Consider the following 27,821-nt stretch of genomic DNA (forward strand, 5'->3'; position numbering starts at 1 on the left):
ATGTTTCTCTATGTGCCGCATTACAGTTCCATAATCATTTCATTATTTAAATTTGTAAGTTTTTTAACAATATTTTCATTTGACTCACAAATCACTGGTAGGAATACTATACACACAAAGTTTAACGTAATATTTTTGTTATTGTTTTAATTTTTTGTTAGAATATCTAATTAATTAATTTGTGTCATATAAAATATATTTATGCACATGCTAGTGTATAGAAAAGAAATGATGTAAGAATATATTTGTGAAGATGATTAAATTTTTCCCCAATTTTCATGGGGCCCAACTTTGCACACAAATTTTGCAAAATTCTGAAAAAATGAACTTTTTGCAAAACATAAACAAAATGTTTGAAAATTGTAATTAATGGACATTGCAAAAGGATAGAATCTCTTATTTTTCCCTAAAAAAAAAAAAAGAATCCTTGTATTGTATTCAGTGTTTTCTCCCTGAAACTCGGCTGAAAACATCCTTCTCCAACCGAAGTGATGCTTGTTGGTGTAATTGTATTTGCCTTGAGAAATCACGTGATATAAATGGGTCGATCAAACGACTACGAGAAAAATAGTCGAGGCATTAGTTTGAAATGTCTCGGCTATTTTTTCTTAAAACGATATTGTCCCGCTTCAGTGCTTACGGTTGTTGGCAATTCGTTTCCCAAGATACAATGACCATAACTTCAAAATAGTAACACTACAAATTTTAAAGTCACATTAACTTTGACAATGTTTAGAATGCTATCTAGATGGTATACAAATTTTTCAATTTCGAATTTTAAGCGTCAAACTTAAAAATCCAATTCCAATAATTTAAATCTTGCAAAATATGGATTAAAGTGCAAATACTTGAAAAAACTCAAAACTAGAAGACAACTCTCGAATTTAATTCAAAAGTTTGAATGTAAGCGTATAAGTTTAGAAAATCTAAACTCAAGATTTTATATCTTGAAATTTTGAATTTTAAGTGTTAATGCTTAAAAATTCGTATATATAACTAAATTTAGATAGAAGAAAATAAGAAGATAAAATCGCGTGTTCAATTTAAATGAATGAAATCCTATTTATAAAAAATGAAAATTTTGAATCAAAAAGCATGTATCTTCATGGAATGATTCATAATTTCACTTAAATAAATTACTCGACTTGGGTCACTAAAGTGACACATCTTCAAGACGCCACTGATTGCATTTTTTTAAAATATATATTATATATATAATAAATAATATTTATTGTATTTACTAATAAAATAAAATTCATTTTATAAAAAAAACAACAAAATTATATTTTATGAAAAACAAAGAACAATATAATCATATTTTACTAACTTGTTTTAGTCATATTTATAATTAATTATTAATGAATTATTAATTTATAATATTCACTTAAGTTTGGACTTAAATAAATATTATTTTAGAGATATTACAAATGTATCGATTATTATATTATAAATTTTTTTGTTGTTTTTGACAATACTAAGTCTAAAACATATATAAAATTTACAATTACATGTATGAAAAAATTTCGATTATATAAAATATTTAAAAAAAAGTTCACGTTCTGAAAACGAGATTTGTTTCAGAAAAAATAGTTTAATAAATTAAAACTCTCTCACAATCCAGTCCAATCCAATCCAATGTTTTAAAAAATCAGACACATTTGCAATTTGTAGATCATAAAAATTTAAATGAGATCGTGATTAATTTTGAGATATGAATATTCTATTGGAATCGATTTATGAAAAACAATCACATACTATTATATATTAATTTTTTAAAAAATATATATATTTTTAAAAAATATATATGATTTCAAAATATCATTAATTTTCTCGGTGAAATTGGAACAAACCTGGACTTTAACTCACTTCCATTACTCAAAAGTACGAACCGCACTCCAAGTACTTCACCGAATAGCGGCAGGCAGGCGGCTAGAAAGCGAAGGATGCTGGGTTTTGCGGCCTCCGCCACCACTTCCTCTGCTTCCACTAACGCCGGCGTCACCTATTCACTTTACAACGAGGCTGACATATCGTACACGAGCATTCGCTGCGCCACCACCTGTTCTCTTCAACATAGAACTTCATCGCCGTCCAACCAATCGGTACTTACAGTAGCATTTAGCTATTCTGTTTCAAAGCTCTTAGGAATTCAGTTATTTTCAAACATGATCTGTGTTACTTATTGATTTGAGTTTTAGTCACTGGCGACATCGTCTAAGATAACCGCGTTTACAATTCAAGCTATGGCGGAAACTCTCTCAACTCCGAAGCATGGCTCCAAGTCCTCATTTTCTGGTGCTTTCTCATATATAACTTCAGTGAAGAGTTTTGTTTGTTTTTATTTTATCTTTGTTTTGGAATTTCAAGAATGTTTGTTTTTCATTTAACTGAGTTTAATTATTCTATTCCCTCTATGTCGCTCTTAGAGAAGAGGCAAGCGTTGATTTCACTTTCAGACAAGAAAGATTTAGCATTGCTTGGGAATGGATTACGGGAATTGGGGTGAGCTCTATGATACTAGTGCATTTTTTGTTTCGTTTTTGGTGCCTGTAAAGAAAATTGAGGCAAAGGTTATGAGATGCGTTTTTTGCTTTAAAAGGTTCTGGGTTGTGTTCAGGCCTACAAGGTATCACATGCAAATGTGTGGATGATTTTAAGATATAGTTTATTTCCGAAGTTCGTTTTCTGTAATTTGTTTTTTTTTTTTTTGGTTTAATATTAGTCTAAATGCAGATGTTAAAATCTTGGCCATCTAGTTCGGAGTATGAGATGGTGTCTGTTCAAGAAATTTAGACGTGTTAATTTTACGCCAGCAGTAAAATACTTGGCTTCTGCTTGTTAGAGTATATTGTTTTGAAATTTACTTCATTTTGCACCCATAATATTATTTACTAGATGAAAATGGAAGACTTTTGACTTCATGCATTTAAGGTGCAATGTGTGATGCTCTTATTTGAAATGTCTCTCAACTAAGATGATTTGGAGGTTGGGGCTAAACAGACACCTGCAGTGAAGAATTTGAAGCTAAGAAAATTTTGTTTGATTCTGGGCTGTGAGTATATGATATGACCTTGAATCATTTAGTAATGACACTACTTTAAGTGAGTGCCCTGATCCGTGCTTGTGTAAAATTCTAATTTTTTTCATTTTTCAACTGGAATCAATTAAGAAATCATTTTATGATTAATTGAGAAATAAATATACATAACTTAAATATTAAAATTATATTTTTGATATTATAGTTTTTCTGGGTATTATAAGGGAGTACTAAAAAAGAAAATTATGGAATGGGGAGCACAAAGTGTTAATAACATATATCGTAAAAATGAAATATTTACAAAGTGGTCGTGTTTATTGCCATGACTAACTAATTTTTTGATTTCAAAATAAATGAAAAACATTATATGTTCTATTAGTCTATATAATTTGAATCAGTGGATGCACTAAGCAATGATCCACAGCATGTGTAAAAGTAAGCTTTTTGTTGATTGTGTTGTGCCCAAGTCGTTGGTGCTATTTAGATCTTTGTGGTTAATATATTGTGTTGCTGCCCTGACGAGACTATTTTGTCAGTAGTGTAGGTGTGTGTTACTTTAGGATGTGGTGATTGTTTGGAAATATTGCATTTTTTCGAAGTATTGAAGACAGGAACTTTTATGTCACATTGAAATTTCAGATTATTTGGCTATTTTACAGAGTACAGAGCAGTAGCATGTTGCAATTTGTACTCTTTGTCTGCCACGTCTTGATCCCTAACAGAAACATTTTCTATTTGTTATTTATTAGGTTCACAATTGTTTCAACTGGAGGAACGGCATCAGCTTTGGAAAGTTCTGGAGTTCCTGTCACCAAAGTAGAAGAACTAACTTGTTTTCCTGAAATGGTAAGCCTTTTCTCCTACTTTGTTGGACATCGATTTCCATTTATGTGTTGTTCATTCCTTGGATGTGGTTTGAATTTTCTGTACTGTGTATTTTTGTGCTCGACTTTCGCTAAAACTAAAGAAACATGCTTATGTTTGTCATGGAACCCCATTAGGTTGATCAAACATAATTTCTTTTCACTTCAATTTTTATCATGTATAGCTTGATGGTCGGGTTAAAACATTACACCCGAACATACACGGTGGTATTCTTGCTAGAAGAGATCTAGAGCATCACATGGAATCGCTGGATAAACATGGAATTGGTGAGTTATTACTTCACTCTATCAGATATGTTACCTTCTCTTCATTGTATCATTTTCATGCTCCCCTTTTTTCTTTTACTATCTTATACTATATTATTAAAAATCTTTATAACAGAGACAAAAATGGTGATATGGTCTGGTTTTTTGTTTTCTTCCTTTTTTTATTTAAATTTCATCATTTGAATTGCAGTGTAGTCCCACGTTATTTTTTACGATTATGGCATGAACCCCATTTCAACATAATCATTTCAAATTGTAGTATAATTCTTCATTATTTTTTACAATTATGATATTGCCTCTATTGGAATATAAAAAAATATATATAACAAAATTGCACAAGTATGCAACTCTTGCGTCGGTGCACTAGTTTAAGATAAATATTGGGTTGGATGTCATTCAGATTATGTTCTGCCTTGAAATCATAATTAATAAAACGGTGTGTATTTCCCTTTTTGTAAAATTTATGTCATGTGTGGAAGAAAAATTGCTATTTAGCCATCCTCCGTCAAGCTAATCACTGTGGAGTTGTTGTTCCATTGAGCAAATTCCAATAAACAATTAACAAATCATCCTTGTGCCATGTAACAATATTAGGAACAGATAGGCGATGTTTTCACTGTTACACAAAGCAAGTAACACTTAATTGATTTGTGTCAACACAATTACTCCTGTTTAAAACCTTTGTTTTGTTTGAAAAAATCAATTAGCTTTAGTTTTCAAATGTATAGCAATTTCATCAACTATGTCTCCATCTTTGATTTTTGTTGGATAAAAGGGTATCCACTGGCAATGATGTATCATGGAATGAGTGCGAGTTAAGTTTGTTGTGATACATTGAAGTGAGCTGGAATATTTATTGATCCGTAATCCTATATACCTTAACTCTCAGCGGCAAACTGGAAAGTTCGGAGAAATGATGGTTTAACGGATGTGGAGTGTTGATTAGTATTTTTTGGACCAACGGAAACAAAAATATGATCAGTTGCGCTACGAGTCGTGTAGTTGTATCAAATCATATGCCTTGTCATGCAAGAAATAGATATCAGGATTTCAATTTCTAGTAAATGGAGGAACTGGAATATCTGGTAAATCTATTCTTCCTATCAAGTGTACTATCAACTTGTTGCAAAAGAAATACTGTAATTGCTTATCTTATTCTGAATTTGATTTGCCGGTGTCATTCACTATGATCATGTGCTAACTATTTATCAAATTGTTGTTTTCCAGGTACATTTGATGTGGTAGTGGTAAATTTGTATCCCTTCTATGAGAAGGTTTCCTCAAGCGAGATTTCTTTTGAAGATGGTATTGAGAACATTGATATTGGTGGACCTGCCATGATTAGGGCGGCTGCAAAGGTTTAGATTATTTGTTTAGATAAACTGGGTTATCTTTGTTTTTTAGTAAGACCATTAATTACAGAAGGACAGGTGTAAAAGCTCTTGCATTCAAGGTACTTGTTGAAAACTATCTGTGATTGTCTGCAATGTCAAGCCAAGTTTCTATGAGAACGAATCCTTCATAAGCTCAGCAGAGGAGCATAAATTACTCATTCAACCATGTTACTTGTTAGCCAAGTTGTCCACATTGAGAGACGAAAAATTATCAAAAAATGGAAATATTTCGATTAATGTGATGATGTACCTTCTCAACACGAAGCTACTTAAAATATTGCCAGTACATTCCGCTACATCAAATTAGAAGTTTCTGATGGATGGGATGAAGCCTTCTCATTGTCAAGTTGGTACAAATAAATTATTTGAAGATCAAAGTACTCTGTTAGTCTGTTTATGGTATCTCAGGCCTTTTACCCCCCTGAAGGTGTTATCTGGGCCAAAAACTTATAAATATACCTTCTCTGTGTTTGCTTTCTTTGTGCTCTTGTATTAATTGGATAATATTTAATGCATATGATGTAAAGTTTGCAGCATGGGATAATGGGCTGCATCTTTTAGGGTTGGGAAACTGTCGGTTGATAAAGCCTTCAGCTTTAGATAAAATGTGGGGAACTTCAATTGTCAATGCTAATACGTTAGTGGCCCCACCTACCACACCACCACAATATTTGAATCCTTATGAAGAGAGAGAGAGCATTTTGTTGACTTAAACTCGTGCCTAGAGGACATTAATGTTTTATCAGATGAACCATATAATCAAATCACTAACCAAGAAATATATACAACTGTTTATATCATGTTTTTAAACCAATGTCTGCATGTACTGTGGAAGAACAACTAACATTACATGATTTATCTCATTGATGTCAGTAGTTTGCTGTTTTTTTACTCTAATATTGATGTCTGTTTTGATATCTTCTCATTGAACAGAACCACAAGGATGTCTTGGTTGTGGTTGATTCTGAAGACTATCCAGCTCTTCTAGAGTATCTCAAAGGAGGACAGGAGGACCAGCAGTTTCAAAGGAAGCTTGCTTGGAAAGCTTTTCAGCATGTTGCTTCTTACGACTCAGCAGTTTCCGAGTGGTTGTGGAAGCAAATTGCGGGAGGTATGTCAGAACCAAACAATTTCAATTACCAGTTCTAAGCATCAGAATACTTAAACGGGACGCCAGTGAAATGTGCCATAAATCAATTTGAAACTGAACTTTAAGAAATCAGAGAATAATTGGCAGAGAACACTTTTATGTCTCGAATTAAATTATATGCTGTTTAATATCGTTGTTATGTTCTCACACTTGAAATTTTTTATATCTTTAAGATAGGTTTCCTCCAACCCTAACCGTGCCTTTATCCCTCAAAGTTCACTTCGGTATGGGGAAAATCCACATCAAAAGGCTGCATTTTATGCTGACAAGTCTCTTGCTGAGGTCCATGCTGGTGGGATTGCAACTGCTATTCAACATCACGGAAAGGTACGACTTTGGGATCATATGGAGGACCTTGTTTTTTAGAAAACATCCTTTCTTACTTAAACTTTATGCGTGCATGCAAATGTTTATATTTGGCTACCTGCTAATAGTTGCTATTGATGATGGTTTTGATATGAGTTGGATTCTTTCAATTCCTCTCTTCCAAATTTTGTGGCTTTTCTTTATGAATTGGCACAAGATTACCTTTTTACCTTGAATTTTGACATGACACTAAGATAGCAATTCTAAATTGTCCTCTGCAATGTAGTTTTTCAATCCACCATTGGTGATTCACGTCATATGTGAGAACAAGTTTTTTAGTTCCAAGTTTTAAATAATGCTTTAAAATTTTAAATCACTGCATTTAATGAAGTTTAGTTCATAGGTTTAGGCAGTGAAAGATGGCTAACTTTAGCTTAGAACATTATAAATAATACTTATAGTTTACAATCACCGCAATTAGTGAAGTTTAGTTTGTGTATTTAGGGCGGTTACAAACAGAGAACTTTGGGTTAGGACATTGGGAAAGCAACGAGATCATATGTTTTGTGGAGATTATAGGTGGTTATAAATTAACCAATTAAACTTCTGCATACCATTCAAAGAAGAATTCACTGGCTGCTAAATGTTTGTCCAGTTGAAGTATGAAGCTTAATATTCCTGCGTAGGATACAGAACCAGATAAACTTTGCATGACTTTTCCTTTTCACTTACTGCATTTTCCCTATCTGTAATAAAGTAATTATGTGTTCATTAGCAGTATCCTTTGTGTGATCATATTTATGCTGCTATAGAGGTAATGAGAACTAAGGCTCTGACAAGTTCATTGACTCGAGCCTTTTCAGTTTGTGATTTTGGCCTTTTCTATCATTTCTTTGTGGTATTACGTCACAATAGTTTTCTCACTTATGTTCAATGTTGCTTCACTTTGATTCAGGAAATGTCATACAATAATTATTTAGACGCCGATGCAGCTTGGAACTGTGTTTGTGAGTTCAGTAGACCAACATGTGTGGTTGTGAAACACACAAATCCCTGTGGAGTGGCGTCACGTGATGATATTATTAAAGCATACAGACTGGCTGTTAAAGCAGATCCAGTCAGTGCTTTTGGTGGTATCGTCGCCTTTAATGTCGAAGTAGATGAGGTAAGATTAATTTTCCATATTTTACGTCATTGACTTAAGATATAAGGTTTTCGTTTTAGTGAATTCCAGAGCACTGAGCTCAGAGTTGATTTTTTTTAAACCCATGGTTCCTACAAATAAATATGGATGTAGAAAAATGTGTTTGAAATGCTGATATTCTGGAGGGAACAACTTTTCATCGGTCCATGTGTGTGACAGGCTCTCGCAAAAGATATTCGAGAATTTAGGAGTCCAACGGATGGTGAAACTCGCATGTTTTATGAGATCGTGGTTGCACCTAAGTATACCGAAAAGGGTCTTGAGGTACTGCGTGGAAAGTCCAAGACTCTGAGAATCCTCGAAGCAAGTAAAAATAATAAAGGGAAACTATCACTCAGACAAGTTGGTGGTGGTTGGTTAGCTCAGGAAGCAGATGATCTGACACCAGAAGAAATCCAGTTCAACATTGTTTCTGATAAAATTCCACAAGAAAATGAACTGTCTGATGCTAAATTTGCATGGCTTTGTGTGAAGCATGTGAAAAGCAACGCAATTGTTATTGCTAAGGTACGTATTCTGTAATAAAATTATCTGTCAAATTTTGATGCATAAAAATTCATCCAACTTCTGACCCCAGGCATATCTGCATTCTATAGAACAATTGTATGTTAGGTATGGGAAGTGGACAACCAAACCGTCTTGAGAGTTTGAGGATAGCAATGAGGAAAGCTGGGGATGAAGTCAAGGGAGCTGCATTGGCCAGTGATGCTTTCTTCCCATTTGGTATGTTGCTGATAATATATGTTGTACTATGAACATTATGTCTGTCATTGTAACAGAAAGCATATGCGAAGAATGTGCATTTAAAATACAGAAGGTAAAATTGAAAAACAATGAAGGCTCGCTAAAATTGAAAAGAAAGAGTAAGATCGCCTTCTTATGTTCCGACGGAACTGGATTTTTGATAGAGTAAAAAGGGGTACACCAAAGGAGGTTAGGATGAAAGAAAATGTTGCTACTTAAGAACATTAAGCTGTTTTGCATCTGTTTGAAGTTTTTTAAACTGCTAAGTAAGCTGGCCAAAATCCATGTTATCTAAACTCGAGTTTTTGTATTAATTGTAATAGCCTGGAATGATGCTGTTGAAGAAGCATGTCAAAGTGGGATCAGTGTTATTGCCGAGCCGGGAGGAAGCATCCGAGATGCTGATGCAATCGAGTGCTGTAAGAAGTACGGAGTATCACTTATCTTTACCAATATAAGGCACTTTAGGCATTGATTGATGGTGGACTTTGTTATTCTGGATTTAAGTTTTGTTTTTGATGGGGGGGGGGGGGGGATTGGAAGTTTGTTTCGATACTTTTATCACATTCTCCCTTTTCTTTCGGGAGGTTTTTTTCGAAGACACTGTAATATATATATATATATATAACTGGATGACATCCCGCTTCGTGTTGTTATCGAACATCCGATACGATAGAGACCGGCAAACTGAGATCTAAATATGGAAGCAGGTAGACGCTGATGGCTTGTGCTGTAACATTATCTCATATCGTTTTTTCATTATGTGCTGTTACGGTCTACTCTCATTGTTTAGAACACGAAACATAAGAAAATCAAATTTTGCGTAATTTGTTGTCCGAGTTTGGTGTTACGTAATTTTCTTTGTGAATTGTAAAGCGACTGAGAGAATGGAAATATTGAGCAATTTGTTCGGGTGAATTTTCATATTTCATGCACGTAATTGCATGATTGATATGTGATTTTAAAATCATTTGAAAATAAATTATTTGTGACAAGGAGGACGTAAATACAGAGACATATACAGAGTAAGATGAATCTCTGAAAAGTTCGACCAAAAATGTCAAAATTTCAGTACCAAAATATGCAAAATAAAGCGTAATCTGAAAAACTGGTCCTATTAAATTTTGAAACAGAGAATTCATGTAATCAATGTAGATCTTGATTGCCCTCGATGGTATGCTTGAAATTTTATAATTTTTTACTAGATCACTTAATTCCTTTTAAAAAAGTACAAATTACTTATTATAATAGAAAGATGCAAGAATGTTAATTAAAATAAAACTATCCAAATATCTGTTAATGAATAATATATTTTTAAATAATTGTCCCATTAATTTTACCTTTGTAAAAAAAATAAAATTAAGTTATACTTAAATAAGTTACTGAATTGACAGTCTAAAGGTAATCTAGAAGAAAATATTATATTGTGACTAAATGAGTTTAATGGTATGAAAAACTAGTTCTGCATTAAAAAAATTATTTAGGATTTTCCCATAAAATTATTTGAAATTATTTTTTTCTCAGAGCACTTCAAATTATTAAAACTGATCTTTAGTAAAAAAAAATATATTAAAATAATATATAAAATAAAATATTCGAAGTGAAACAAAAACGTTCACATAAATTGATCCATGATTCCATGTGCTCATCATATGTAGCTCCCGACTGCCGACAAATCAAGAGAACTAGAAATTGTTGTAGTTGAAAGGGCAACGGTCACAAAATTTGAAAACAATATTTGCTTATGTTTTGAAAATAAAAGCCACTAATAAAGTAACCTTTTTCAAACGCTTAAGATTCCGAATCTCCATCTTTCCAATTTCGTGTACAGAAAACAAATTCAAATGTCCAAACCCCAAATTAAGACACAACGTTTGAAGAGCACAGAAGCCAAATGAAGGTGATCAAATCTTTGAAAAAGCTCAAATTTTGGTCAAGAAAGAAGAGGAAAACTAAGCTCCAGTTCACTACCGAAAAGCCACCACCGAGACGGCCAGCTCCTCCTCCACCACTTCCACCTTATCACGCCTGGCACAATCACTACCAGCCAGTTTCGCCTTCCGCCCCACCCCTACCGCCATGGCTGGAGTTTGATCATGAAACCGAAGAGACCCTTCTACAATCTGAGGTGAATTCAGCATCTACAAGCTCTGACAATTCAAGAATTCAAGAACAATTTTCTCCACCGGAACTAATCAATGATACTCCAACGGCAAAGAAAGAGAAGTCTCCTGCAGATAGCTCCTCATATCAGCAATATCTGGTCCCGAATCCAGTTTATGGGACTCCCGTGGTTCTTGAATCCAAAAAATCAGAGAGGGCTAATGGCGCTTTTGGATGTGTTCTTAATATCGGGATCCACATGGTAAGGTTTGTTTTTCCCTGTTTTCACATTAGGGAAGCTTGATCTTCTCTAAAACGATGGCTGTAAATCATAAAAAATTTATACAATTTCTGCCCCTGATTGCTGATCCCCCTTTGTATCGAGGTGTTTGCATCGAAATAAAGGTCCGCCTAATTCACATTGTGCTTCAAACTACAATTACATGATTTAAACCAACACAAAGAATGATAACTAATGGAGAAAAGGCAACAACGGGCACATCTAAATGCAAGACAAAGTTATGCAAGACAAAGTTATATGTGATCGGTTAAACTAGGTTTCAAGGAAAAATATCGTCCACAATTTTCTTCATATACCGCGAAACTAATTGCCAAAAAGATAACTTAATGAACGAATTATAATCTGACTAGCATTAAAGATAAGTTCAATCAAATACCCATAACCGAGACCTACCAATTCTATTGGAAAACACAAATATGTAAATAGCTCTTAAATTTGTAACTTCGGTCTTCGGGGCCACCTTGATGAGTCTCTATTATGTTGTATCAAAATTCAAGAACATAAATTGTTTGCAGCAACCCTGTCGCAACAACTCCGTGGATTCAGTTCCCAGCCGATAGAAATATGTTGGCTTCATTGCAACTTCTTGTCATCATTGCATTGTTTAGATATAAATACACCTTCTGCCTCAAATCATAATAAAAGACAATCTATCATCAGGAAAATCCAGCAGGCATGCACTACAAGTACAATGATGCTGCAAAGACAATATCTCTCTTGATCTTGGTGACAGCTTCTTCAAATTTTACTTCAAGCTCTGTTTCTCCAATTGATTTAGCTGCTTGAATCAGCTGCTGAAGGACTTCCTCCAACCTCCTGATAGCCCTGATCAAGCTTCCCTCAAACACCTGTGACATTTCCATAATTTCATAGAATTTGGATCCTTTTGCCCAAGCATAAACCGCCTCCATAACATCTGGTCTGAAAGAACTCACAAAACTATCAACATCGATTTCAACCTGACGCCAAGGGAAAAAATCCACAGTTAGATAATTGCATTCAATTGATTGAATACTAGGGCTACGGCAATCCCCATTTAAATGTGGAAAACAGTAACAGGAAATATTAATGCTTGTTCATAACGTAGAGGGAGGTGTCACATCAGAAAAAACAAGTGGCAGAGATAAAATAGATATTAAATGTAAAATATACAGAACACACTAGTTTATGTTTGTATGTGGCACTTTGGAAAGCACGGTTCTCATAGTGGAATCAGAAAATATGTCTGTCATTTGTTGACATCCGTTGAAAGTTAAAAAACTAGAAAGAAGATAGCAAGCAAGAGTAAATTCCTTAAACGATTAGATACAGAACCTACCAACACTCGAGAACATAAAAAAAAAAACTAAAATCCATTATTTTTGCACAAACAATCATGTAGGGAGATCCTCTTAATTGGATTTTGGATGTGGAGAACTACTTGCAAATTGGGCCCTGTACATCAGTCTAGCCAATATCACCTGTCTCCTGATTTAAAAATAAGCTTACTTGTATCTTATATCACATTGTTTAGACATTTTACCATTTTTTCCCAATAATGCTGGACAGCTGCTAAACGCAAAATGCAGTTAACGCCAATAACATTCCCCGAGTAGATCATCAATAATTAAAGCATCAAACAATCTAAAATAAAACCATATTATGGTCTGAAGATACCTTGCACTCGAGCTGAACCTTGGCAACTTTCCGTGCTGTATCCTGTAATTGCATGAAAAGCATCTCAAGTTCATCTCGAGGCTTTTGGGCTTCCTGTAGCTTTTCTCGCCACACAAAACACGAAAGAAGAGATATCATCTCCTCCACCGTAATATCCTTCAGAACCCCATTGAACATAAGTTCCGTCAGTGTCAATTCATCTGCGCTGCTGATTTCACATGCAACTATGCCCTTCAGCTCCACAACATCATCACTCGTAATATATCTGTAAGTTTTTTGGATCAAAATTTTTATATAAGATAAATTATTTAAGTAACGCAAAAAACAACCAACAACCAAATCCCCAAATGAAATGCATGCAAGAACAATGGATGTCAACAGAAGCAACATGACAGGATGACTGGTAACTCTTGGGGTTTTAGAATTGCCCAATATTTTAAAAGGCGTTGCCTAGAAATGCAAATACATGGTGAATGGTTGAATAATATGAAGTAACTTCCGCACAAGTATTGTAACTTCGTTAGATGAGGGTAAATGTCATGCAGATCCATTTGATTGTTCAAGTTGGTTCAAAAAGGTTCAAAACAAAAGAATGAAGTGTTTGTTTAGCTGCATTAGCGGATCCTAGAAACACTGATGAAATGACCCTTGCCAAGCTTATCAATTAGTAAAAAAAGAACCCAATTCCCATTCTTTCCCATGTTATAATCACTAACCTTGGTTTTGATGGGACAAGATGATACACTAACAGAAATATATATGATCGTTTTTCATGGGCAAATAGAGCAAGTAAAATGAATGTTATTCACATCAAAGACCCTGCAGTTTACTTCATTCAATTCACAACCATTTTCTTCAGGGTAGAAGAAATCATAATAGACTGCAACAGAGAAATTAAAGGAATACACAAAATAAGAAAGGAAAAAAACGAAGTATAGTAAATCGAAGATGAGTATGCTAACTGGCATGAGAAAATTACACTGAATCATTGAATACAAGACAAATTTTTTTTGAAAGAGTTCAATGTCCTGCTGCAGTTCAGTAGCCAGGTTCAGTGCAGGTGGCAAAAGTAAGAAAACGATAAATAGAGTGTAAAATTAAAGATCAATCGAAAAAGGATCTCAAAACGGGATCAACAGGAGCTAAATTATGTGAGATAGCTCACCCTTACATTGCGAAGAAGAAAATATGCAGGTCAAAAGTAAAATATTCAATAGTCACTTCCGACATACAAGAGAACAATAAGACATTACCCCATTCTCCTCAGTACTCTTTTCCTTGCTTTAAGTTCACCTTTGAATGCTAATACTGAAGAAGACCGCATCATTCTCTTTATAGATTTTATTTTGGCAGTAAGTTCTTTCTTTGTGTGTAGAACTTTTAGCTTTTGCTCAACCAGTGGAGATTTGGCAATTTCATGCTTTTCAAAAAGGTTCTCCAACATTTCTATTCTACGTGCTGCCTTCCTATAAGAGCTGCTTTGAACCTGGAGAATATACCAAAATTTACAAAAAAGAAAAGAAGAAGTAGCAGAAGAAGAAGAAGAAGAAGAAGAAGAAGAAAGACCAGATAGCTAGCGGTAAAAAACCAAGATAAAAATGATGATAATAACCGTAGCATACCTTCATGTCATCTTCAGGATCTAGGAGAGGCGTGCCTTCTTTCACAAATCTATTGAGAACTTCAGACACTTTCTTCAGTGTATTTTCTCGAGCCTTAACTGGCAGTAGGTCTTTTGGTATTACTATTCGGATACTACTCAAGCAATCAATCTGCCAAAAATAAAACAAAGGAGAAAGAAGTCACATTTCAAAAATTCAAATTCTAAAAGAAAGAAAACTAAACTGGTTGATGTGTACTTTATAAACAAAGATTTGCTCATGTCCCAACCGAAAACGCAGGGTATTAAACAACCATTAATTCTATGCGGAAGGTTTCTTACATTTTCATGAGGGTGTTAAATGTCATTTGCCCGAAAATTTTCATCAGAATAGTAAACTTGGGTGTTTCAGCAAAAAAAAAATCTTGAAACCGAGACAAAATAATAATGTCGGTTCTATTGAACCAATATTTACAAATCTTAGGTAATTTATTAATGCATTTTTCCTCAATCATGTTTCTTTCGCGAAGGCTAGTGTAAGCAATAAGGTGAACCACAAGGAGGCCCATGTAGCACGGATGCCCAAAAAAATTTAAGATATCGGACATGGATACAACAAAAACCGTGTCGTTGACTCTATGGAGGTTTGATCAGTCGGACATGTTTTGGACACGGTAGAACATACCATGTATGCGGCGCAGTGCGGATACGTTTTTTCGGATACGTTTGGGTAAAATTGTAAATAATGTAAAGTTTTAGGGGTTGATTGAAAAATTATTGAAATTTATGAGGACTAATTGGAAAAATATTTAATAAAAAGGAATTGGATTTTTAAAGCCCTAAATTTCTAATTGATCTTTTCGTTTCTAGCATTCTGCTCGGCTCTCATCTTCACTCCTCTTAAGTCTGATGTCGCCCGCCTCCCTTTCTGCCGATGCCGCTCACAGCATGTAAGCCCTAAATTATTGTTTCTGACTTTCTGCTCCACTCATCTGAAGTGCTCGCAGCATGTAAGCCCAATTTCTGGATCTAGTGTTCTATATTTTGTACTTGAAATATTATGATTGATAAAATATTGCATTCTCTCTCTATCATTTTTAATGATTGTCCTATCACAACCGTATTGTATCTTATATTTTCAAAAGTTGCCGAATCGCCGTATCCGTATCACATTCGATACAATACCCGTACCATATCTATGCAACATAAAAGGAGGCATATAAAAGTAACAAATGTGCCGATTCACCTGTGAAAGGGGAATTGAAATAACAGCAGGCTCGCCAGGCTCCTTAATTGGAATGATCCTGATTGTTTTTTTAGCAAGTTCATCCTTCTGCATACGACATCTTGTGAGAACATCCACCATATAGCTCGAGTCTTCAGGCTTCTTATTTGCATCCTCTGAGATTAACATTTCCAATAGATGATTATGAATTTAAAAATACATAAAGATCCTAATCTAACAGAAAATCATCTCACCTTCAGAAACTTCTTTAATCCTCACAAAATTTATTATGACTCCCCATGTCACATCATCCTTGACAGAAAAAGAAGATGAATTCTCATCATTCTTTGTACATTGGATGCATACAAGCCTGCCAGGCTGCAGGAAGGGTAAGCAGTGTTTTGGCAAGAGCACTATGTCACGGACATCCTTTTTCAAGGTTTTATATTGCTCTAGCAAAGAGTAATAATCCTCCAAGCTATCTTCCCCTTCTATTATCATCGACTCCCTCTCCTTTTCAAGGACCTTTGCTTGTTTCTGCAAAGATAATGCCCCTAGTTATTAGAATTCTAGCATTTGAGGCCTGCTGACAATCTCTTATAAATCAACTTACTTCAAGATCAGGAATGGCTCGGTCCGCTTGAAATTGATAGAAAGAATTACGGAGCAAAGTCTCAGGATCACCATCTTCACTTCGGATTTGATTCAATAACATATTGTAGTTCAAGTGGAATGCACTGAAATGTAACAGACCAATCTATGAGGAGAAGAAACTGAGATTTAAACATTACCAGGCTCTGGATACTTTTTAATGGTAAAAGAACATTTGTCCAAGTCGGGATTCAGCCACAGAGAATACACATGATCCCCAAGCTCATTGAATATTTCAACCATGATATAAATGACAGTGCGTCTACTGCACGGATTTTGATGTAAGAGTAATAGAATTATCATTGATGCTCAATACCAGCAAACAAAAGCTGCCAAAATATCATACCACAATTTAATGTCAAAACTGCCCAGACATCAATCAAGTAGCAAACAATTGGAAAGCACAAAACATCAACAACTCAAATAAAAACAATTAACTTTTGCCTCGTATCAAGCCAGATGCCATCAATACGATCCAGTGACATATACATCTAGGTGTCATGAACATATAAAAGCATATGCCATAGAGAAATGCTAAATGAATTCCTGGCAAGCAAAAATTCATATCCAATTTGAAAACACTAACCAGAAATCAGGGTATTAATTGATTACCAGCAGCTTCTCTGCATAGACTAATTAATATATTTGATACAATACAAAAAAAAAGTAAAAGACTCCTCAAAAACTTACTGAAGAAACAAACAATTGGACACTACTACCAAGATCTTGCTATTCATCCTCTTTTAATGCGCCTTACAAGTATGTTAATTAATCCCAGGTCCAAGAGATCACCTGTTCAAAGGATCAGCACTTCCTTTTAACATCAGCTTAGCTGTAGAAGGTTCTAGATTCTCGTCAACCATTAGGATACAGATGCCACGTTCATCAATTCCACGGCGACCAGCACGACCACTCATTTGTATGTATTCCCCACTAGATATCCACCTAAATTTATCTCCATCAAATTTGCGGACATTCGTGAAGACAACAGTTTTGGCAGGCATGTTCAGCCCTATGCTGAAGGTCTCTGTCGCAAACAAACACTGCAAGAAACAAAATGAAAAAAAAAAGTAACAATAAGAAAGTGACTTGAGAAAGAAACTTTCAAGTGTGGGCTATTAAAGAGACAAGATTCAAGAAAGGTCCGATAAAAAGGTATGGGTCATCGGTCATCCAATTAGAATCTGATAGCTTAGAAGCCATAGCTAAGACCACACCTTTATATATAAAGAATGTCTTTGATGACCCAATAACGAAAGTTTTGTAAGGGGACTATCTTCTTATATTTAAAATTACACAAATTCACCAACAGCTTACCAGCAGGTAGATTTTGCAACATGACCAATTAGCAGAGCAGATATGTGCATTGCTATAACATTCCATGATGAACCATTGCAGTTTTACAAGAAAGAATGCCAAAATTATAATGAAATTTTAAGACCACTATGACACGAGGAGAAAAGAGGCGAAAAGGGTTAAGAACAAGAGGCTTCCTATCAACCTTGATGAATCCTTCCTGGAATAGAATTTCAATAACTTCCTTCAATACTGGGAAGCAAACCAGAATGATGCACACCTATTCCTCTTTTCAATAAGGGAAGCATGTTCGAGACCTGGAATAGGTAAATAATTGAAATTAGTATAAGAGTGCATAGAAAAATACATAAAGAAAATCACAATGGATGGAAATAGCTTCTTATTATCCACATAGCAGCACAAAATCTGACCTGTGGCAGCTTTTTATCATCGTCAGATAGCATATCCATAGCACTCCAAAATATAATTTCAATATTCACCTTCTCATCATCATTGTTCAGATCCATTTTTGCCATCTACTTTAAATGAGGAAAGTGTTACTCAATGACAAGAGATCAGCAAATAAAGGAACAACAAATTGCTCGAGAATTTTGAACACAGAGGCATGATAGAGAGTGAAGAATATTCCATTATTCTTATTTTCTATACATATCAAATACACTACATTGAATTGTGATATAGGCTATATACTTCTACATTAGCTCCAACAATTGTAGGGATTATACACCAACATTAGCTCCAACAATTGTAGGGATTTTACACCAATATTAGCTCCAACAATTGTGGGGATTATACACCAATTATTCAAAAACGCAATATCAAGAATATCAACTAAAAATACCTAAATAAATCTTGTCTTTAGATAAATCTTTATATTTTGCTGCACTCTCAAGTTTGAGCATAGATACTGATCATGTCTAACTTGTCAATGAAAGATATGAAATTTTGTTATGAAATGGCCTTAGTTAGCACGTCATTGTAGTTCTGGAATTACGAATGTCATACAAATAATTACATATTTAGCTTACATATTTAGCTTTTATTGATGAAGTCTCTGTCAATTTCAACATGCCTAATACGATCGTCCGAGACGCGATTATTTGCAATGCTTATGACTTATTTATTAGTCCGAAATAGTCTCATCATCGACTTCATCTACTTTCATTCCAAGTATTCCTTCTAACGGTCTAACCATAACATCTCACGTAAGGATATGAGGAATGAGGAAGTGAATGAAGCTCTTTGTTAGGATGTTTAGAGAGGGTCATATTGATTGAGGGGTTGATGATATCAGGGTGGGTTTGGGACGGGATCTTTCAGGAGTTTTCTCAGTCAAATCTTACTACGAGTCTTTCTTTCCGATCAGTGGTTTTCCTTTATTTCCTCTCTTTCATGTCATTTGGAAAGCTCCAATCTCACCAAAGGTTCATGTCTTCCTGCAGACCACAGTACTGGGTAAGCTACCTACTAGTGAGATGATGCAAAAGAAGCGGCCTTCGTGTGCTCTGTTTCCGAATTGATGTGTGTTGTGCCCAAGTGAGGTGGGAAATCACAATCATCTACTTATACATTGTTCTTTCACGAACTGTATTTGGTTCAGACCATTGGAGGAAATGAGTTTGGTTTGGGTAGTTCCAAGATCTTCGCACGAGCTATTTACGGCAGATTTTGGATGCGATCTTGGTAGGAGGGGCATAAATTTTTGTGCAGGGATAGTTCATTGTATCTGTTGGTCAATATGATTGGGCAGATGAATTGATGGATTTTTGACAGTTCAGAGGAGTCGGTTGAAGAATGTTGGGACAAGATCAAAATTCGGACATCTAGCTGGATTGGAAAGCATGAGAGTTTAAGAACTTCTCGCTTTAGATTTAGTTAGAAATTGGAGTAATATGTGCCGTTGACTATGGTTTTTGTCTTTTTTCTTTCTGTGCGGATCCTTTGTCCGCTATCTGTAATTATTGATTTTAACTAATACATATAATTTAATTTCCTTTAAAAAAACATCTCACGTACTTCATTTGCTCCCGTGTCCCCAGATCCAGTCCTTCTTTCTATTGAACTAGGCCCAGCTTGACCTGTTAACTCCCCACCTCAAACCAAATAAGTCTCCTTTCTTTGGGGAGAGCGCCTCTGCTGCCCAACCTCCCATGGATGTCCTATGAAGGACTTGAAGTTCGTTCCCTTTCCTTATTCACAATAACAAAGCTGACAAATCCCATTTCTCTCTAGGCAAATCGAAAAAGTTAAACCAAAGTAGGATCCAACTACGAAGGCGGACTAGAAGGGCTCTACACTCAACTTCTGCATTACTCTTCAAATATCTTAGGATCTTATAAACTCTCTTTAGATGGTTTTCATATGGTGAATGCGATACCGACTCACAACACCTACGTCAACGACAAAATCCAGCCTTGTATAGGACAAATAGATGAATTTTCCCAAGTATCATTGATACTGATTCTTGTCAACTGGAACATCTGATATCTCTCCTAGGGATGATAAAAACTACAATTCGAAAATACAAGATCTAGAATATCTATCTAAACTAAAAATGCCTAAATAAATCTTATTTATAAATAAGTTTTTATATTTTCTACAGACTTCTTTCTTTCAGAAGGTAATCACAACTAATGCACAGACATGAGTAGTTGAAGACTTGAAGTACATTTAAAACAAAAAAAATTTATACCTGCATTGCAAGAAATTCACACTCTCTTTTGCTGAAACTGAAACATATGACAGGATCATACTGGCGTATGATAATCATTTTCACCATTTTAAATATGTCACTATCCTCGCCAGCCTTTCCACCAACTAAACCCTTATGCCGATTCCCATTATCCTTCCTTCGTTCTTCATTAATAGGAACTAGTGCATTTAGAGCTTTCTGAAAGCTGTCCTCACGAAACTTTCCTTTTTCATCGACCACCAAATAAAGACCATCACTTCCAGAAGGGAATATGTAATGTTGAAGCGGTGTAGGCCTATAATCCGTGTAAACAATATGGCATGGTTGTTGGTGCACCTGTATTCCGAGAATGATATAAGCACATGCATGTTTTAATGGTCTAAAATAGGTAATATAACAAAGGGAATTCATAATTTTTCCAAACACTGTTATACTAAAGTACAAATGTCATTATTCTAGAATAAGAACTCATAAGAGACTCTTCGAACAACTTCAGAGGCATTTAATTACATTTATTGATTATCTTAAACTCAACTGTCTTAAAAAAGTTTTGAAAACAAGTTCAGCAAGAAATTTTGAAAATGATATTATGTTCTTGAATCTCCACGTGAAAGCCCAAACAAGAAATGCCTTGGTGTTTATCAATTGTGTAATTCATTTAATGAAAAGGAACTAAACTGTAGACCCTGGGGGATAAAATAAAGTAAAAATAAAGAAGGCTGCATATGGTTCACATGATATAAATGTGATTGTTACATAATCAGATTTAATCAAATTTTTAGTTGAGTATTTTTGGGCTCTTGACCACTTATCCAAATTTTAGAAGGTTGCATAAGGTTCATAGGATATATGAGTGATTGTATATTGAAGTATTCATTTTTAATAAAAATTGATGATATAACTTTAATTTCTTATAAAGCCTCTTTCCAAGGGATTCATGCATCTCCTTGCTGGCTTCTCTTTTCAAGTAGTTCCAACCTCCAAGGTATTTCAAGTGTAATCAACCATTTGAATACAAACAAAAATCGTATCCAAAACCAGCCCAGAAAACCAAGTAGGAACACATCATTACATTGCTAGAAGGGGATTTATGAGAGTATCAAGAGCTCACATAAAAATTTCAATAAAACACAGGGCTGGTGCTATTTAACGGTATTATAAACATATTAAATATAATATTTAAACAAAAAATCCAACAGAATATTGGAGTTCAGTTTAACATTCCTAGGGAGTTCAAATGAACCGTCAAGTTTTTAATGATTACGTCAAGTCTTCATCAATGTATCTATTAAGTATAACAATGCATTAAAGTTTCAAATTAAAAGCATCTGTCATAATTTTAGTGAATAGCATAACGTGCTATGATCACCTTCGCAACCCAATCAGCAAATTCCTTCGCATTGGGAACTGTAGCTGAGAGGAACACAAACCGGGATTTCTTTGGGGCCATAACGATGCTCTCTTCCCACACGACACCTCTCTCCCTGTCTCTCATGTAATGCACCTCATCAAAAATTGTCCATGCTACCTCCCTTATAACCTCAGATCCTTTGTACTGCATGCTTCGCCAGATCTCTGTAGTCATCACCTGAAAAGGAGTAACAAACCTTAGCCACGTAAAAAAATTCAAAACTTTGTCAGATAAAAGTAACCAAATGCTAATCACACCCACCAAGCAGGAAGCATTGGGATCAATAGTGACATCACCTGTCATCAACCCCACATCCGAAAACTCTTCTTTGAACTCTCTGTACTTCTGATTACTGAGAGCCTTAATTGGGGACGTATATATCACACGTTGCTTGTGCTGTAATGACATCGCAATCGCGTACAATGCCACAACAGTCTTTCCCGCAGATGTATGTGCAGACACCTAACCACAGTTTAGAAGTTATGTTTTGCCTCCTGAGGAACATAACTTTGCTGAAAATACAAAGTTGGACTCCATACAAACAGTAAACTGAAATACGAAACTCAACAAGGCAAAGTTCAGCGGTAGAAGTAAATTTATAAATTAATTCCAATGTTTGTCTCATGAGCAACGAAATATTAAAAGAAAATAACCAGCAAAAGAATTTTCCCTCACTCAAGCTCCTGCAAATTCATTTCCTTCAATATTTCCATAGTAAACAACCATTAAAAATCTCTCTCTATCATAATCCTAGCAAAAAAAAAAAACAACCACTGGAACAAAATATTAACATCAATCTATCTACTTTCTAGTAATTTAAAGAAAACAATACCATGACAGATTCGCCATTGTCTAAACATTTGATTGCTTCCAACTGAAAAGGGTCGAGGGTAAACGGGAACTCTTTGGCAGGCTTCGAGTTTTCTATGTCTATCGAACCTGAATTCAAAGCTTTCCGAGGCAAATACCCCTCTGGATAAGAGACATCATGCTGGCATGCCACTGGCTCATCAATTGTCTTCATCAAACCATTCTCTTGCTGCTGCTTTTTCGTCGGAGCCTCGTAATCCTCGCTCGCCGCCGCTTCCAACGACTTCCTCTTCACTGAACCCATACCTATACTGCACAAAAAATGGTAATAATCAAAGTATCAGTATATATACATCATGCAACCCGTGAAACACGTTCATTGATACTTTACCTGAACAGGATACAGGTCAGAGATACGTTTTGTTCGAAAAGATAGGGTTTGGGATTATGCTTCTCCTTCAAAATCTACTTCTGCCGGCGACTCTTGAGTGTTTTCCTTCGACACGGAAATAGTGCGAACAATTTTCTTCAAAATCTACTTCTGCCGGCGACTCTTGAGTGTTTTCCTTCGACACGGAAATAGTGCGAACAATTTTCTACAAATTCAATACTCAATATTTGAGGGACAGCTCGAACTTCCAGAAGATTGGAATTTGTGGTGGCGAAGTTATCATCCGGCGGCGCAAGAGATTTGTTAAAGCTTGCTTTTGCCCCCCTCTGCTGCCGGAGGCGGAAAGGAGAAGTGTCGTAGCTAATTGATTCGACGCGGGCTAAAGACGACGACGTAGAGGTTTAAGAATACTGCATACGTTAAGTTGCATAGGGAAAATGAGGAAAACGGGAGTCAAGGAAAGAGTTTATTAAATACACGGGGGTGAATGTAATTAATTTTTTTATCTTTTATTTAAAATTTGTTTAAAAACTAATTTTTTCGTTAGTGTTTTTTAATTTTATATATAATAAAATTTATAATTTAATTAAATAAAAAAAATTACTTAACTCAATTTTTCCATCTTTTCCGACTCAACCCTAGTTCTCATTTCATTTTTTATCTTCACAAAAATTCTTTTTCTTCTCAATCTTCCATCCTTTTATTTTTTGGCTAACAATTAATCACGAGTCTACAAGTTATTGCTCTGCAACAAATCCAACAAGAAAACCACGTATTGATAAGAAATTTATTTTGAGATATGAAATTTATTGTATCTCGTCAGTGTTCACGATCCAGGGTGAAGAACCCAGGATGAAGAGCTTCACCCTGAGTCGTGAAGCCAAGGTTCATGAAGCACAAGTCTTCACGACCCATGGGTCGTGTGGTGGGTCGTGAAGACAAGTGCTTCACGTGAAGCACAATTGTGCTTCAGGACCCAAACTGTGCTTCACGACCCAAAGTTTAATTGTGCTTCACGACCCAAACTTTGGGTTCTTGTGCTTCACGACCTCTTCATGATGGGTCGTGACACGATCCATTAATTTTAATTTTTTATAATTAATAATCTTTGTTTTGTTTTAAATTTATATAACTAATTATCTTTTTGTTTGTTTTGTTTTTTTTTACAGGTTTAATTTCTCGCTAAACTTGGAAAGAATCAATTTTTTGAATGCAAGTTAATTTTAGGATCAAGATATGTTGAAATTTGTGAGAAGATTGTATCATTTTTAAATGAGAAAGAGATAGAATATTTGGTGCAGTACACTCAATTTGATAATTTAATTTTATGTGCTAAGGATTATAACAATTTCAATCAAAACTAGATCTAGGGTTATGACTCGTCACAAAATTGGGTCGAGTATAAACTCGACCCACGCAACCCAATTTTTTGGGTCGCGTGGGTCGAGATGGGTCGAGAAGCATAATTTTGGCTTCTCGACCTGTAAAGCTATATAAATATAAATATATATATATATTATATATATATATTTTTTATATATTTTACTATATTGTAAAATCTATATAGATTTTAATATATTGTAATAGATGGGCCGAGAATCATAATATTATAAAATTTGTTAAAAATTTTAGTATAATTATAAAATTTATAAAATCTGTTAATGTTTATACAATAAACATTAATTTCATATGCTTTGATATACATTCATTATATTAAAGTGAATATGTAATGAAATTTGTTATGAATTTTTTAGTTCTACTATTATAAAATTTGTTAATAAGTTTAGTAGAATTATAAAATTTGTTAATGTTTATATACAATAAACATTAATTTCATATGCTTCGATATAATTCATTAAAGTGAATATGTAATGAAATTTGTTATGAATTTTTTTATTTCTATTGTTATAAAATTTGTTAATAATTTTAGTAGAATTATAAAATTTGTTAATGTTTATATACAATAAACATTAATTTCATATGCTTTGATATACATTCATTAAAGTGAATATGTAATGAAATTGTTATGAATTTTTTTAGTTCTATTATTATAAAAATTGTTATGAATTTAGTGGAATTATAAAATTTGTTAAGATTTTTAGTCAAGTATAAATTCAACTCACATTGTTAGAATAAGAGATACATTCTTCTACTTGTTATGAATTTTTTAACTAACATACTTAAATTATAACATATAACTAATGTTTACACAAATAAATTTTTTATATATATTTACATTCTAATTATATATAAAGTGAATTCTATATTATAAAATGATCAAAACTCAAAAATATCAAAAATTTCCTACCCACTCGACCCATCTCGACCTAAACTCGACCCAAACCCTAAACCCTAAACCAAACCTCTAACATTATCACTCGACCCACTCGTCCCAAAATTGAAACAATTTACCACCCGCGCGACCCAAATTTAAAATCTACTACACACATTACAATCTTGTCCACTCGACCCATACCAAAATTAAAAATTCACCACAAACACATTACATATTAATAAAATCAAATCGATTGTCTTTAAATTCAAACAAATTACATATCATTCAATCTTATCTTCTACTAAATTCTACTACAAATAGAAATCTGTTTTGTTTTTTCCTTCCACATCTTCTCTTGATCACAGATGGCATAACCTACAAAACATAGATAAGATTATTATATTATAGACAATCATATGTATTTAAAAAAATATGATATATTATAAATATGTTATTATATAGACTTATTATGTGGGTCGAGGTGTGCACATGCACACCTCGACTCACAGGTTGGTGCACATGTTGTGGGTCGAGGTGTGCACATGCACACCTCGACCCACAGCTACACCTCGACCCACAGTGGGTCGAGGCACCTCGACCACAATATCCAGAACTAACATTCTCTACTCACACTCCACTATCCAGACCTAGCACATACGATCATACTCGAATCACACTCCATCCACCTTCTCGACCACAAAATAAACATGTTCCTCGACTGTAAATACTCACACTAACTCCACTCACAAAAATTCTAAAAAAAAAAAAACAATCAGAACTAATCTGAAACAAATCTAGCAATACAGAACATTCGAGTATATACTTACTTCTCTACGAATCTTCAAATTTTCAAATGATTTTTGATTATTTTGTCGTGAAGAACACAAAAATAGCGGGAATAAATGAAAACTCAAATCGAGGAGGGATATATCAATTAAAAAAATATTTTTTAAAAAGTAAAATCTAATTAACTAATTAATGACATAATAAATGAACTCACCTAATTAACAGCAGTCAACTCCCTTTTTTCGATTAAAAAAAGTCAAAATCTCTTTTTTTTAATTAAATTTAAAATGAGTCGTATATTTTTTATTGTCCCAGTTGCATAATATACAATAAAGAGTATTAATGGTTTTAAAAAATTAGGGCATTTTCGTAAGGGAAGCTCAAACAAACGACAATGTTTTGTCATTTACAGAAAACTTTAAGATTGATGTTGGGGATTTATTACTAATCTCTTCTTAATTTTTCGTGACTTGTGAATCTCATAGCTAGTTCAATTTTGTTCTTTCAGTATTTTTTTTTTTGACGGGAACTTGTAGTCTTTAGAAATCAAATGTCTTTCAATCAGAGCCGTACCTGTGATTTACAGGGCCTGAGGCAATATGTTAAAAAAAACTTGTTGTGATAAATAATCGTAAAGCTCATTTTGCAAATTAAAAATAACCAAAAAATAGATATAAGGAAAATATAATTTACGAGTTATATATTTATCTCTTTGCGATTTTTTTTTTCGTGCGCCACAACATCAACATAGGTCTAACGTAATGCAGTATCATATGAACAATTATATTGAGAAAAAGATTGAAATTGACAAAAAATGTAAGATATGTTGCCAAAATTGAAATTTATCAATATAAACTATCAAAATAACAAAATGATAAATATAATGAACCAATATTGTAAAAATATATGATTTGTTTTAAATAATAAATATAATATTTTATTCAAGAAAATAGAAAATAAAGATATGTAAAATAGGTAAGTATCACAATTTTTTGTGTTTTATTTTTTTGAAATGAGTCCAACTACGTAAATTCAAGAAAAGATGCCAAATAATTTAATTAAATCCACAATAACACGATCATCATATTTAATCATATTTTCAATGGATCAATGTCCAAATTTTTTTAAATGTCCGTTACACATACTATTTAGGTGCATACCTAAATAACATGATACTTATGATTTTTTTGGGCCCCTGTGAGAGCCGGGCCCTGAGGCGATGGCCTCTCTGGCCTCATAGGAGGTACGGCCATGCTTTCAATACAAGTTCAACAAGCCAAGGTGGAAACTCTCCAAGCACCAAATAAAAAGGTGTAGGAGAAGAAACAGAAAATTTTGCTAATGCGTGTGCAACTGCATTTGCTGATCTTTTAATATGACCAAAGGATGATATCCTTGGGTTAGAAATCAAGCCATTTATCTCAGCCACAATGGTACCAATGTATCCCAACACATCTTGTGGTTTGGTGACTGTTTGCACTGCCAAAAGAGAGTCGGTCGCCACATGAATTTTTTGGAATCCATTTTCCAATACAATATTCAGTTCCTTTTCGTAGCGCCATTAATTCCCCATGTGTTACTGAAATTGGTTGAGGAGTCTGTTGACCAAATGCAAGG

General features: G+C 34.2%; 2 protein-coding genes across 2 annotated transcripts; one reads left to right on the forward strand and one right to left on the reverse strand.

Annotated features, from left to right (window-relative positions):
- The first annotated feature begins 1,851 nt into the window (after window positions 1–1,851).
- LOC142553962 (uncharacterized) lies at window positions 1,852–9,585 on the forward strand. Its single transcript, XM_075664534.1, is given in 13 exon segments — window positions 1,852–2,102; window positions 2,199–2,295; window positions 2,427–2,502; window positions 3,787–3,883; window positions 4,086–4,188; window positions 5,416–5,546; window positions 6,516–6,693; window positions 6,906–6,944; window positions 6,947–7,059; window positions 7,994–8,203; window positions 8,402–8,749; window positions 8,839–8,965; window positions 9,310–9,585. Coding segments are annotated over 13 exon segments (1,830 nt in total). The 5' UTR covers window positions 1,852–1,943; the 3' UTR covers window positions 9,462–9,585.
- Window positions 9,586–11,701: 2,116 nt separating this feature from the next.
- On the reverse strand, window positions 11,702–23,550 carry LOC142553963 (DExH-box ATP-dependent RNA helicase DExH9). Its single transcript, XM_075664535.1, is given in 16 exon segments — window positions 11,702–12,349; window positions 13,047–13,311; window positions 14,300–14,532; window positions 14,669–14,818; window positions 15,893–16,047; window positions 16,126–16,408; window positions 16,485–16,608; window positions 17,315–17,565; window positions 18,024–18,074; window positions 18,076–18,135; window positions 18,250–18,354; window positions 20,532–20,867; window positions 21,901–22,119; window positions 22,204–22,404; window positions 22,775–23,058; window positions 23,144–23,550. Coding segments are annotated over 15 exon segments (2,994 nt in total). The 5' UTR covers window positions 23,057–23,058; window positions 23,144–23,550; the 3' UTR covers window positions 11,702–12,070.
- Window positions 23,551–27,821: the final 4,271 nt, after the last annotated feature.

Source organism: Primulina tabacum, chromosome 8 (genome assembly GCF_025594145.1).
Source record: "Primulina tabacum isolate GXHZ01 chromosome 8, ASM2559414v2, whole genome shotgun sequence".
NCBI classification, from domain to species: Eukaryota; Viridiplantae; Streptophyta; class Magnoliopsida; order Lamiales; family Gesneriaceae; genus Primulina; species Primulina tabacum.